Source organism: Bufo gargarizans, chromosome 4 (assembly GCF_014858855.1).
Source record: "Bufo gargarizans isolate SCDJY-AF-19 chromosome 4, ASM1485885v1, whole genome shotgun sequence".
In the NCBI taxonomy this organism is placed as follows: Eukaryota; Metazoa; Chordata; class Amphibia; order Anura; family Bufonidae; genus Bufo; species Bufo gargarizans.
Window position 1 is genome coordinate 104,939,000 of NC_058083.1, and position 15,420 is coordinate 104,954,419.

General features: G+C 45.9%; 1 protein-coding gene across 4 annotated transcripts in view; it reads right to left on the reverse strand.

The window, feature by feature from the left end:
- LOC122935669 (beta-galactoside alpha-2,6-sialyltransferase 1-like) overlaps window positions 1-15,420 on the reverse strand; it is a 418,780-nt gene that overhangs the window by 81,842 nt on the left and 321,518 nt on the right. For all 4 annotated transcript variants that reach the window (XM_044291488.1, XM_044291489.1, XM_044291490.1 and 1 more), the window contains one exon: window positions 444-545. In XM_044291488.1, the coding sequence (XP_044147423.1) occupies window positions 444-545 (102 nt within the window). The remainder of the gene's footprint in view (window positions 1-443; window positions 546-15,420) is intronic.

Consider the following 15,420-nt stretch of genomic DNA (forward strand, 5'->3'; position numbering starts at 1 on the left):
GTTTCAACACATCTGGAGTGCCGAAGGTTGCTGACCGCTGCTATAGAGCTACATGTTAATCTACACAGAAATATAAAATAAGTCTTCTGCTGAATAGGAATACTCACTACATCAGAAACTTCTATGAGGTTTTTCGGACACAGTTTAGCATTCAGCTTTATAGCTGAGTGGATAAGATGCTTTTCTCTAATGTGCAACATCGGGAGTTCAAATCCTGGCAGAAATTAGATTTAAATGCCCTAGGGTGTCCCCAAGCACTGACTCCATATATGCATATAACTATATATGGAGTCAGAGCAGGGACTCCTAATCTGAACTAGAGTCTGACCCCCTCCCCTCTTCAGAGCAGGAGGTGCCTGGGGTTCTCCTATTGACTTCCACTACTGGTTTGCTTATCCATAATATGCATATAAAAAAATACTTTCAGGACGTGTTCATTTTACCTGATATATATCAGCATCATATGGAGCAGGATCCCACATGATCAATATCACATCTCTATATATACGATTTTCCAGGAAATGGTGATTGACGCTCGTAACAACCTGCAAGCAAGAGAAACATTATAAGATCTTATTATAATATAATAATATATTTATTGCATGTATTATACTACCATTGAATAAAAAAAAATAAGAACCCAGATAGAAATTTTGGATCGTTGCAAAACTTGGCATGCAGTTATAGCTCAAGCAGAGATTTAAATGATTACAGGTGTCGTCTGATATCCTGCTCCCTTCCCCCCACTTGCTGCACCCTCTTTTAGGAGGCTGTAATTGATGGGTCACATCCTCATTTTATGAATGAAGCGATTATAGAAGCATTGATAAAGCTAGGTTAGGAACCATTTTCTCTGACTCTTAGGCTAGGGCTAGACCGTGACATGTGTCACGCAACTTCTTATCGCCGAAAAGTTACGCAACATTTTTTTATGCTAGTCAATGGTGTCGCACTGTGGCATGCTGAGACTGTGACATGACAATTGGAAAAAATCCATCTAAGTTGGATTTTTGTGCGACATGTCGCTGTGTAGCCCTAGCCTTCCAGGCCTATGATGTCAAAATCTTGGAGAAAGCATTAGCCATTATTCTTGTAAGAGCTCATGCACACAACCATATTTTCTTTCCGTGTCAGTTCCGGTTGTTTTGCAGCCTGTATGCGGAACCATTCACTTCAACGGGTCCGCAAAAAAACTGAAATGACGAAATTACTCCGTGTGCATTCCTTTACCATATGTCCGCAAGCCCATTCTGCAAAAAAATGTCCTATTCTTGTTCATTTTGTGGACAAGGACAGGCATTGTTACAACAGATCCGCAAAAAAAAAAAACTGATGCAACACAGATGTCACAGGATTGTCTTCTGTTTATTTTGCGGATCCGTGTTATGCGGACCACAAAATACATACAGCTGTGTGCATGAGCCCTAAGGCTAGATTCACACAACCGTATGTGTTTTGCGGTCTGCAAATTGCAGATCTGCAACAAAAAAAAAAAATGATGGTGTCCGTATGGCATCCGTTTTTTTTGCGGAGCCATTGTAACAATGCAGTCCGCATTTTTTCTGGACCCATTGAAATGAATGAGTCCTCATCCCCAAAAAATGGAACGGACACGGAAACAAAATACGTTCGTGTGAATGTAGCCTAAAGGTGATCTCCTCTTTTGTTCAATCTGCATCTATGGCAGATATTCCTATGGCTATAAATACATGTCATTTGTATTTGTACTTCCATTATTTCCAATAATAATTTATAGTGTTGAGCGATTCAAAGTTAACAAAGTGGAATTCGATCCAAATTTCAGGAACAATTTGATTAAGCTGAATTTCCTGGCGCTTAATGCTAACGAATGAAAACCCAAAACATATCTTATCCATTTGATCATGGAAAGAATGTCACGGCCATCTTGACTGAAGAAAACATGCCAATTCTCACATCACCACATCATCACGCTGGGAGGGCGCGGTGACGTAATCTCGAATGACTTCACTGCGCAGCGCGATGACATGGGGACATCACATGTCAGCACACACGAGAATTTGCATGTTTACTTCAATCAAGATGGCCGTGACGTCCTCTCTGCGATAAAATCGATGTATTTTTTTGTTTTAACCCCTGGATGCGTTGAATGCAGCATCTGAGGGGTTAAATGATAGGGAGCAGTGCGATTGCTGTTCCCCCTTCATTACCCCCACTCCTTACAATGGGATGCGATTTGTTACGGAGTAATTCTTAACATTTTTGTTAACTTTGTTATTTTTTTTAAACTTTGCTCATCGCTACTTAATAATGTTGCCATTCATACAGCGTCTGAAATTAAATAATGAAGCGACAAGTTTCTTCTTGATATGGAACCTTTATGGAAAACATGACTGGGTAGCTGCACATGGATTACCCCTATTAAACAGAGCTAATCTGGAGGTCAATCCATGACATCACAAACTGCAAATCCACAGCAAAAATCCATGGCAGAAAACCTTATGCCATTCCAAGACTATTGCAAAACAGGAAAATAAACAATACACAAGAGGTATATCATATAAGATGGTACAATATAATGTTATATCCACTCAGAGGTGTAGCATGGGGGTGCAGTGGGGGGGAACATTGTACCGGGCGCCAAATTGCAGGGGGCGCCAGTCAGCAGGCAGTAAAATGAGGGTATTATAGAAACATAGAAACATAGAATGTGTCGGCAGATAAGAACCATTTGGCCCATCTAGTCTGCCCAATATACTAAGTACTATGGATAGCCCCTGGCCCTATCTTATATGAAGGATGGCCTTATGCCTATCCCATGCTTAAACCCCTTCACTGTATTTGCAGCTACCACTTCTGCAGGAAGGCTATTCCATGCATCCACTACTCTCTCAGTAAAGTAATACTTCCTGATATTACTTTTAAACCTTTGCCCCGCTAATTTAAAACTGTGTCCTCTTGTAGCCATTTTTCTTCTTTTAAATATTCTCTCCTCTTTTACCTTGTTGATTCCCTTTATGTATTTAAAAGTTTCTATCATATCCCCCTCTGTCTCGTCTTTCTTCCAAGCTATACATGTTAAGGTCCTTTAATCTTTCCTGGTAAGTTTTATCCTGCAATCCATGTACCAGTTTAGTAGCTCTTCTCTGAACTCTCTCCAAAGTATCAATATCCTTCTGGAGATATGGTCTCCAGTACTGAGCACAATACTCCAAATGAGGTCTCACTAGTGCTGTAGAGCGGCATGAGCACCTCCCTCTTTCTACTGGTAATGCCTCTCCCTATACACCCAAGCATTCTGCTAGCATTTCCTGCTGCTCTATGACATTGTCTGCCTACCTTTGTCTTCTGAAATAATGACCCCTAAATCCCTTCAGGCAGTTAAACGGCACAAGGATCACAAATATGTGCTAGTGACAGTCTGCACCGGGTCGCCCAAACACAGGCCACAAGCAGTGAAGAAGAGAAGTGAGTATTTTCAATTTTTTTTATGTATGCATCCTAAGGCAGGCAGCACTGGGGGCACTATGGGGGTGTATATGTAAAGAATAAATCAAGGCAACTGGACTTACTGTAGATTTCTTGAAAACGTTTCACTCGTTCTTCCAACGAGCTTTCTCAATTCTGAGTGACTGTACAAGAATTCTCTGGGAATAAATATGTAACTGAATCAACATCTGGTAATTATACCCAGCATGGGGTCAGAGGTCATTATACCCAGCATGGGGTCAAAGGTGTTGATTCCATTATCCTACGTGGAGTCAGTAGGTGATAATGACCTCCCAGAAAAAGGTGTCAAGACAGCATATATATAGAGAGAGAGAGAGAGAGAAAGTGGGCCATAATGATAAAGAGGGGGCCAATACTTTACTTCATATACAGAGAGGGCCAATACGTCTAATACAGAGGGCTGCTTCAGGGCCCGGGCTAACAAGGGGCCCAGCGCCCGGCAGCGTGTCAGACTGTCAGTCAAGTTTTAACACAGTTTTTCAGGCCAGGCCCCTTCACATACAGTGCGGCGCCATTGGGGGCCGGCTTGCCTGTGCTTTTCCATCATCATCCTTCCAAATCCCTCCACCCTCCCCCCCCCATCCGTGTGCATCTTACTGCCAGATCCAGGAATTAAGCCGGTATAAGCCTGCACTCGGCAGCGCGCTGTTATAGTTAGGCACGGCCACTGAGTTGTCCTGACCTGAGGAGGGAGTGGCAGACGGGAGAAACAGTGCAGCGGGCAATAGGAGCAACACGGCAGCTGCACAGCAGTGCACATCAGTGACTGACTCACTGGGCTTTTCAGGTATGTCTGTGCCCCTGGCCTTTGTCTGCGCCCCTGGCCCTGTGTGTACCTCCCTGGCCCTTGCCTGTGCCCCCTTGGCCCCTGTGTGTGCCACCCTGGCCCTTTCAGTGCAACCCCTGGCCCTTATCTGGGCCCCCTGGCCTTTGTCTGTGCCCCTGGCCCCTGTGTGCACCTTCCTGGCCATTGTCTGTGCCTCCTTGGTCCCTGTGTGTGCCACTCTGGCCCTTTCTGCGCCCCCTTGGTCTGTGCCCCCCTGGTCTGTGCCCCCCTGGCCCCTGTCTGCGCCCCCCTGCTTGCTGTTCTGATATCTACTACTGCTTATTTTGTTACTCTTATACTGTATATGCAGAGGGTGTGCGCTTATATGTGCCATAATAAGCACTAGTACATGGCGGAACAGCAGGCAGAAAGGGGAGGCTGCCATGTACTGCAAGCTGTAGACAGTATCACCGCCCTTCCCAATGTTTTATATAAAGATAAATAAATAAAAAAGTCTTCACTATTAAAATATAAAAATACTAAAAACACAGTTTTGGTGACCAACCCCCCCCCCCCCCCCTTCCACACACACACACACACACACACACACAACACACACATGCATAAAACATTTTTTTTTTTAATAAGGGCCCATGCACACGACCATATGCCCTCTGAGACATTCGGCCCTTGAGCGGGCCATCTCATTGATCATGTACACGGGAGCGCACAGCTTCATAGATTACTAAAACTTATGATTATGGGACAGTAGTCTCGCGCAAAGCCCAACGCGCACATAACCTATGATGCTGTCATACCTGTGACAGGTGTTAGAAGGTCTGAAAGAATAACATGACTGCACATGAGTGATCTAAGAGCCTCTTTTGGTTTCACTTTGTCTGTGTGTTGCTGGTATGTCCACACCTCCTGTTCAGGTGTGGATCATGTGACCTTTACCTTTCCCTTTTTAGTCTAACTTTACCCATCACTCCTTGCTCTGGATAGCTTCATTTGGTTTTGGAAGAGCTGGAGTGTGGTTCTTGTTGAAGTCCTGTTCATCAATCATCCTCAGAAGTTAAGTGTTCCGCTTGTTGTGTTTTGTATTCCCCCCTGGTTGTTTACTAGGCCTCAGTGAGACGCTAGTTCCTTCACCAGGGAAGGAACAGGTTGTCTCTGTCCTGTCATTACCTTTAGGGCATCCAAGGGTCACCAGGGTTTTCTAGGTTCCTGTGTATGGGCATCTCTACCATCGAGAGGTTCCCATACAGATAGGAGTTAGGGCCAAGAGCAGGGTTTTATAGGTGGTGAGCCTTTTCCTTCCCTAGCGGTGAGGCTTAGTGTCTTTACCCTTCCTTCTTGTTGTCTTTTGGTGTTCTCCCCTATTACATCCTTGACACTGCCACATTGGAACTTATGCCCTCAGAGGGCGAAGTGATAGTGCTACTCAACTTGCACAGTAAAGAGCGCATTAGAGCAGCGGAGCACCAGCAAATACCGCCATACAGCAACTGTTCCCTGAGTGAGCAAGCAAGACATCTCAGCGGACCTACCATAAAGGCCATAAAAATGTGCATTAGTCAAACTGTAGCTGACTCTTAAAGTGGCAGAACAGCAAAGGCAAGATAGTCAGAGAAAGAGCGCCAACCCTCCTGCGATCCCTAGAAAGAGAAAGGGACGCCTGGAGGGAGGCCAAAGTCCAGAGCTACTGCTACTGCAGTCAGCTAGTTTACCGCCACTAGGCCCAAAGCCTGCAGCTGCGTATCCAAGCCAGTGCATCGCAAGTCATCAGAGATTATTGCAAGTCATCACACATCATCACAAGTCATCACAAAGCATCACAAGTCTGCACAGAGCATCGCAACTAAGCGCAGAGCATCGCAAGCCTGCACAGAGCATTGCAAGTCAGCACAGAACATCACAAGCAGCATATCCAAGCCAGCGCATCGCAAGCATCGCAAGTCTGCACAGAGCATCGCAAGTCAGCGCAGAGCATCTCATCATATCAAGAATAGAAACGTCTCTCTTAAGACATTTGACATTTGTTCCTGCTCTTCAGAATAAGGTCAGAGCTTTCCTTTTAGTACTTATCATTGCATATAGGCTTTGGCATAAAGAGACAATTTTGTTTTCAGAAAAAGACTTTAAAGTAAAACAAAAGGACAGTTTGTATTACATGGACTCTATTGCATTTAAAGTAAAAGTCATTTATTGCCTGCATTTATCGCTGTTACATTTAAAGTGAGAGTCATTTATTTCTGCATTTTTCAATATTGCATTTAAAATCAAAGGACTCTTAATATTCGTATTGATTGTCAGTATTGCATTTAAAGTAAAATGTCTGAGCTTAGTATTACCATGCCACTGTTAGAGGATACAAAGATAGATAGAGTAGAGGGGGAAGAGCAAGGGAACCTGTCTGAGGTAGAAGAGTCTGATATAGCATTAGTCTTGCCTCAAACAAATATAGCCCAAGCAGATGAACTAAGACGTTCATCATGTGCCAGAAAACCGACCCCAAAGATGCTGGAAAATTTGGAGCAAGAAGCAGCACTGAAAGGAAAAAAGTTTGCCAGAATGTATGGTGAATGGAAATTATACATTAACCCCTTCCCGACCGCAATCTGTATATATACGTGATAGCTGCACATACCCCGTGCAGCTACCACGTATATATACGTTCTGGCAGCTCTTTAATCAGAGCGCTGCAAAGCGCTTGGATTAAAGCTTCTGCCCCTGCCCTGTATGGAGTGGTCCCTTGCCAGCAATCGATCCGATTGGCTAGTCTGTGCAGACTAACCAATCGGATCGCAGCAGTGTTAAAATGCCGGTTTCAGGCTCTGATCTGTGCTCTGCAGATCAGAGCCTGAAATCAGTGTCCTCGTGCCCCCCCCGATCCATGCAGCCCCCCCATCTGTGCAGTGCCCCCCCGCCACCGATCTGTGCAGACACCCCCCGATCTGTGCAGCCCATCTGTGCCCCCTCCATCTGTTCCCCATCTTTCACAGTTATGCCCCCTCCGTGAGTCTGCCCCCCTGCTGTGTTTGATGGCGGTGGCTCCATTCCTGAGCCGCCGCCATCATCAGAGTGTCGGCTCTATGCTGACACTCTGCTGTTAGTTCTGTAACCCCATAGCTGCCGCGGCAGCGGCATCCATGGGGTCAATAGAGGGAGGGGGCTCCCTCTCTCCACCATCGGGGCTGCTGCGCTGCGATGGCAGCCCCGATGGTTGCCCTGGCAACCGGACGCTTTGCAAAAGCATCCGCTGTTGCCACCTACAGGGCATCTGAGTGTATTACACTTTGCAATGCAAGAGCATTGCAAAGTATAGTATAGCCATCAGCCCCACTGGATCCTAATGATCCAAGAGGGACTTGATAAAAAAAATGTGAAAAATAAAATAAAAGTTAAAATAAATAAAAATGTAGAAAAAAATGCCTTTTCCTATAAAAAATAAAATAAAAAAACTACACATATTAGGTATCACCACGTCCGTAACGACCGTCTCTATAAAGATATCACATGATAGACCCCGTCCGTTAAACACCATTAAAAAAAACTATTTTTGTCACCTTACATCACAAAAAGTGCAACAGTAAGCGATAAGAAAGGCGTATGAGCCCCAAAATAGTACCAATCAAACCGTCACCTCGTCCCGCAAAAAATGATACCCTATTTAAGACAATCGCCCAAAAAATAAAAAAGATATGGCTCTCAGACTATAGAGACACTAAAACATAATTTTTTTGGTTTCAGAAATGCTATTATTGTGTAAAACTTAAATAAATAAGAAAAAGTATAAATATTCGGTATTGCCACGTCTGTAACGATCTTCTCTATAAAACTATCACATGACCTAACTCCTAACTATCACATGACCTAACGCTGTAAAAATAAATAAATGAAAACTGTTCCAAAACAGCCAATTTTTGGGTCACCTTGCCTATAAAGTGTAATAAAAACCTCAACACTTTCTGCAAAAAACGAGCCCCTGCACAAGACGATCGGCAGAAAAATAAAAAACATATGGTGTTCAGAAAACCAATCCAGCACAATCTGCCTTCCAAAAACCGTATGGCATTCCTTTCCTTCTGCGCCCTGCCGTGTGCCCGTACAGCAGTTTACAACCACATGTGGGGTGTTTATGTAAACCGCGGAATCAGGGTAATAAATATTGAGTTTTGTTTGGCAGTTAACCCTCAATGTGTTAAAGATTTTTTTTTTATAAAATGGAAAATCTGCCAAAAATGTGAAATTTAGAAATTTTATCTCCATTTTCCTTTAATTCTTGTGGAACGCCTAAAGAGTTAACAAAGTTTGTAAAATCAGTTTTGAGTAACTTGAGGGGTGTAGTTTCTACAATTAGGTCATTTATGAGGGTTTCCACTATGTAAGCCCCACAAAGTGACTTCAGACCTGAACTGGTCCTTACAAAGTGGGTTTTGGAAATTCTTAAAAATTGTAAGAATTGCTTCTAAACTTCTAAGCCTTCTAACGTCCTAAAAAAAATAAAATGACAGTTCCAAAATGATGCCAACATAAAGTAGACATATGGGGAATGTTAAGTAATAAATATTTTATTAGGTATGACTTTCTGTTTTAGAAGCAGAGAAATAGAAATTTGGAAAATTGTGAATTTTTCAAAATTTTTGGTAAATTTGGGATTTTTACATAAATAAAGGTGAAATATATTGACTCAAATATATGACTATCATGAAGTACAATGTGTCACGAGAAAACAATCTCAGAATGGCATGGATAAGTAAAAGTGTTCCAAAGCTATTACCACATAAAGTGACGCATGTCAGATTTGTAAATTTTGACCTGGACACTGGGGCATCAATGACCCTTGGTCATGAAAGGGTTAAAGACATTCGTAAAAAGCTAAAGCAAGAAAGTATAAAAGAGAACTTGAGTAATATGGTAGAGATGGTAGAAGAATCTGAATCAGAGCTTATGACAGCATATGTCAACCTGTGGTCATTTACAACACCTTCCCAGGATATTGTAAGGAATGTGGACACATGTACTGCCGTCACTAAAGATTTGGTAAAGCTCATGAATAGAGTTGAGCGAACACCTGGATGTTCGGGTTCGAGAAGTTCGGCCGAACATCCCGGAAATGTTCGGGTTCGGGATCCGAACCCGATCCGAACTTCGTCCCGAACCCGAACCCCATTGAAGTCAATGGGGACCCGAACTTTTCGGCACTAAAAAGGCTGTAAAACAGCCCAGGAAAGAGCTAGAGGGCTGCAAAAGGCAGCAACATGTAGGTAAATCCCCTGCAAACAAATGTGGATAGGGAAATGAATTAAAATAAAAATTAAATAAATAAAAATTAACCAAAATCAATTGGAGAGAGGTTCCATAGCAGAGAATCTGGCTTCCCGTCACCCACCACTGGAACAGTCCATTCTCAGATATTTAGGCCCCGGCACCCAGGCAGAGGAGAGAGGTCCCGTAACAGAGAATCTGTCTTCATGTCAGCAGAGAATTAGTCTGCATGTCATAGCAGAGAATGAGGCTTCACGTCAGCCACCACTGCAACAGTCCATTGGCATATATTTAGGCCCAGCACACACACAGGCAGAGGAGAGAGGTCCCGTAACAGAGAATCTGGCTTCATGTCAGCAGAGAATTAGTCTGCATGTCATAGCAGAGAATGAGGCTTCACGTCAGCCACCACTGCAACAGTCCATTGGCATATATTTAGGCCCAGCACACACACAGGCAGAGGAGAGAGGTCCCGTAACAGAGAATCTGGCTTCATGTCAGCAGAGAATCAGTCTGCATGTCATAGCAGAGAATGAGGCTTCACGTCAGCCACCACTGCAACAGTCCATTGGCATATATTTAGGCCCAGCACACACACAGGCAGAGGAGAGAGGTCCCGTAACAGAGAATCTGGCTTCATGTCAGCAGAGAATCAGTCTGCATGTCATAGCAGAGAATGAGGCTTCACGTCAGCCACCACTGCAACAGTCCATTGTCATAAATTTAGGCCCAGCACTAGTGTTGAGCGGCATGTCCCATATTCGAATTCGCGAAATTTTGTGAATATTCGAAAGAATATTCGTAAAATATTCGCGATTATTCAAATTCGTTATTATTTCGCATATGCGATAATTCGAATTTTCGCATCGCATAATACATATGCTATGCAAAATTCACATGTGCGCTAATGAAATCGCCTTACGAAGATTCGCAACTCAATTCAATCACTAATGTATGAATGCAATGCCCTTTGCCTCTGTTCTGGGACAAGTGTAGATATTCGCATGTGCGCTAATAAAATCGCCTTACGAAGATTCGCACCTCAATCACTTTCTAGGGAATGTGAGACTTTTGGGAATCAATCGAGATACAGTGGGGGGTGATGACAGTAGTTGACAGAGTACAGATCAATGTAATCTGTAAGGTGGAAAGTAAAATAAAAAATACGAATATTCGTAAATCGAATTTTACGAAGTTCTACGTATTCGCGAATATGGTGCTATACTATATGAATGCACAGGCCTTTGCCTCTCTGTTCTGGGGACAAGTGTAGATATTTGCATTTGCGTTAATAAAATCGCCTTACGAAGATTCGCAGCTCAATTCAATCACTAATGTATGAATGCAAAGCCCTTTGCCTCTGTTCTGGGACAAGTGTAGATATTCGCATGTGCGCTAATAAAATCGCCTTACGAAGATTCGCAACTCAATTCACTAATGTATGAATGCAAAGCCCTTTGCCTCTGTTCTGGGACGTGCCGATATTCGCATGTGCGCTAATAAAATCGCCTTACGAAGATTCGCGCCTCAATCACTTTCTAGGCAATGTGAGTAAGATCTGAGCTGTTGGACCTTTGGGAAACAATCAATTATATGTGTACTGTAATTTTGTGGGGGGGGGGAAAAAACAAAAAACGAATATTCGTTTTTACGAATATATAGCACTATATTCGAAATATTCGCGAAATCGCGAAGTTGCGATATTCGCGAAAAAAATTTGCTTTTCGAATATTCGCTCTCAACACTACCCAGCACCCAGGCAGAGGAGAGAGGTCCCGTAACAGACAATCTGGCTTCATGTCAGCAGAGAATCAGTCTGCATGTCATAGCAGAGAATGAGGCTTCACGTCAGCCACCACTGCAACAGTCCATTGGCATATATTTAGGCCCAGCACACACACAGGCAGAGGAGAGAGGTCCAGTAACAGAGAATCTGGCTTCATGTCAGCAGAGAATCAGTCTGCATGTCATAGCAGAGAATGAGGCTTCACGTCACCCACCACTGCAACAGTCCATTGGCATATATTTAGGCCTAGCACACAGGCAGAGCAGAGAGGTCCCGTAACAGACAATCTGGCTTCATGTCAGCAGAGAATCAGTCTGCATGTCATAGCAGAGAATGAGGCTTCACGTCACCCACCACTGCAACAGTCCATTGGCATATATTTAGGCCTAGCACACAGGCAGAGCAGAGAGGTCCCGTAACAGACAATCTGGCTTCATGTCAGCAGAGAATCAGTCTGCATGTCATAGCAGAGAATGAGGCTTCACGTCAGCCACCACTGCAACAGTCCATTGGCATATATTTAGGCCCAGCACACACACAGGCAGAGGAGAGAGGTCCAGTAACAGAGAATCTGGCTTCATGTCAGCAGAGAATCAGTCTGCATGTCATAGCAGAGAATGAGGCTTCACGTCACCCACCACTGTAACAGTCCATTGGCATATATTTAGGCCTAGCACACAGGCAGAGCAGAGAGGTCCCGTAACAGACAATCTGGCTTCATGACAGCAGAGAATCAGTCTGCATGTCATAGCAGAGAATGAGGCTTCACGTCAGCCACCACTGCAACAGTCCATTGGCATATATTTAGGCCTAGCACACAGGCAGAGCAGAGAGGTCCCGTAACAGACAATCTGGCTTCATGACAGCAGAGAATCAGTCTGCATGTCATAGCAGAGAATGAGGCTTCACGTCACCCACCACTGCAACAGTCCATTGGCATATATTTAGGCCTAGCACACAGGCAGAGCAGAGAGGTCCCGTAACAGACAATCTGGCTTCATGTCAGCAGAGAATCAGTCTGCATGTCATAGCAGAGAATGAGGCTTCACGTCAGCCACCACTGCAACAGTCCATTGGCATATATTTAGGCCCAGCACACACAGGCAGAGGAGAGAGGTCCAGTAACAGAGAATCTGGCTTCATGTCAGCAGAGAATCAGTCTGCATGTCATAGCAGAGAATGAGGCTTCACGTCACCCACCACTGCAACAGTCCATTGGCATATATTTAGGCCTAGCACACAGGCAGAGCAGAGAGGTCCCGTAACAGACAATCTGGCTTCATGACAGCAGAGAATCAGTCTGCATGTCATAGCAGAGAATGAGGCTTCACGTCAGCCACCACTGCAACAGTCCATTGGCATATATTTAGGCCCAGCACACACACAGGCAGAGGAGAGAGGTCCAGTAACAGAGAATCTGGCTTCATGTCAGCAGAGAATCAGTCTGCATGTCATAGCAGAGAATGAGGCTTCACGTCACCCACCACTGCAACAGTCCATTGGCATATATTTAGGCCTAGCACACAGGCAGAGCAGAGAGGTCCCGTAACAGACAATCTGGCTTCATGACAGCAGAGAATCAGTCTGCATGTCATAGCAGAGAATGAGGCTTCACGTCAGCCACCACTGCAACAGTCCATTGGCATATATTTAGGCCTAGCACACAGGCAGAGGAGAGGTTCATTCAACTTTGGGTAGCCTCGCAATATAATGGTAAAATGAAAATAAAAATAGGATTGAATGAGGAAGTGCCCTGGAGTCCAATAATATATGGTTATGGGGAGGTAGTTAATGTCTAATCTGGACAAGGGACGGACAGGTCCTGTGGGATCCATGCCTGGTTCATTTTTATGAACGTCAGCTTGTCCACATTGGCTGTAGACAGGCGGCTGCGTTTGTCTGTAATGACGCCCCCTGCCGTGCTGAATACACGTTCAGACAAAACGCTGGCTGCCGGGCAGGCCAGCACCTCCAAGGCATAAAAGGCTAGCTCTGGCCACGTGGACAATTTAGAGACCCAGAAGTTGAATGGGGCCGAACCATCAGTCAGTACGTGGAGGGGTGTGCACACGTACTGTTCCACCATGTTAGTGAAATGTTGCCTCCTGCTAACACGTTGCGTATCAGGTGGTGGTGCAGTTAGCTGTGGCGTGTTGACAAAAGTTTTCCACATCTCTGCCATGCTAACCCTGCCCTCAGAGGAGCTGGCCGTGACACAGCTGCCTTGGCGACCTCTTGCTCCTCCTCTGCCTTGGCCTTGGGCTTCCACTTGTTCCCCTGTGACATTTGGGAATGCTCTCAGTAGCGCGTCTACCAACGTGCGCTTGTACTCGCGCATCTTCCTATCACGCTCCAGTGCAGGAAGTAAGGTGGGCACATTGTCTTTGTAGCGTGGATCCAGCAGGGTGGCAACCCAGTAGTCCGCACAGGTTAAAATGTGGGCAACTCTGCTGTCGTTGCGCAGGCACTGCAGCATGTAGTCGCTCATGTGTGCCAGGCTGCCCAGGGGTAAGGACAAGCTGTCCTCTGTGGGAGGCGTATCGTCATCGTCCTGCCTTTCCCCCCAGCCACGCACCAGTGATGGACCCGAGCTGCGTTGGGTGCCACCCCGCTGTGACCATGCTTCATCCTCATCCTCCTCCACCTCCTCCTCATCCTCGTCCTCCTCGTCCTCCAGTAGTGGGCCCTGGCTGGCCACATTTGTACCTGGCCTCTGCTGTTGCCAAAAACCTCCCTCTGAGTCACTTCGAAGAGACTGGCCTGAAAGTGCTAAAAATGACCCCTCTTCCTCCTCCTCCTCCTCCTCCTCCTGGGCCACCTCCTCTTCCATCATCGCCCTAAGTGTTTTCTCAAGGAGACATAGAAGTGGTATTGTAACGCTGATAACGGTGTCATCGCCACTGGCCATGTTGGTGGAGTACTCGAAACAGCGCAACAGGGCACACAGGTCTCGCATGGAGGCCCAGTCATTGGTGGTGAAGTGGTGCTGTTCTGTAGTGCGACTGACCCGTGCGTGCTGCAGCTGAAACTCCACTATGGCCTGCTGCTGCTCGCACAGTCTGTCCAGCATGTGCAAGGTGGAGTTCCACCTGGTGGGCACGTCGCATATGAGGCGGTGAGCGGGAAGGCCGAAGTTACGCTGTAGCGCAGACAGGCGAGCAGCAGCAGGATGTGAACGCCGGAAGCGCGAACAGACGGCCCGCACTTTATGCAGCAGCTCTGACATGTCGGGGTAGTTGTGAATGAACTTCTGCACCACCAAATTCAGCACATGCGCCAAGCAAGGGATGTGCGTCAAATTGGCTAGTCCCAGAGCTGCAACGAGATTTCGCCCATTATCACACACCACCAGGCCGGGCTTGAGGCTCACCGGCAGCAACCACTCGTCGGTCTGTTGTTCTATACCCCGCCACAACTCCTGTGCGGTGTGGGGCCTGTCCCCCAAACATATGAGTTTCAGAATGGCCTGCTGACGTTTACCCCGGGCTGTGCTGAAGTTGGTGGTGAAGGTGTGTGGCTGACTGGATGAGCAGGTGGAAGAAGAGGAGGAGGAAGCCGAGAAGGAGGAGGTGGCAACAGGAGGCAAAGAATGTTGCCCTGCGATCCTTGGCGGCGGAAGGACGTGCGCCAAACAGCTCTCCGCCTGGGGCCCAGCTGCCACTACATTTACCCAGTGTGCAGTTAGGGAGATATAGCGTCCCTGGCCGTGCTTACTGGTCCACGTATCTGTGGTTAGGTGGACCTTGCCACAGATGGCGTTGCGCAGTGCACACTTGATTTTATCGGATACTTGGTTGTGCAGGGAAGGCACGGCTCTCTTGGAGAAGTAGTGCCGGCTGGGAACAACATACTGTGGGACAGCAAGCGACATGAGCTGTTTGAAGCTGTCTGTGTCCACCAGCCTAAATGACAGCATTTCATAGGCCAGTAGTTTAGAAATGCTGGCATTCAGGGCCAGGGATCGAGGGTGGCTAGGTGGGAATTTACGCTTTCTATCAAATGTTTGTGAGATGGAGAGCTGAACGCTGGCGTGTGACATGGTTGAGACGCTTGGTGACGGAGGTGGTGGTGGTGGTGTTGGTGGTACATCCCCTGTTTGCTGGGCGGC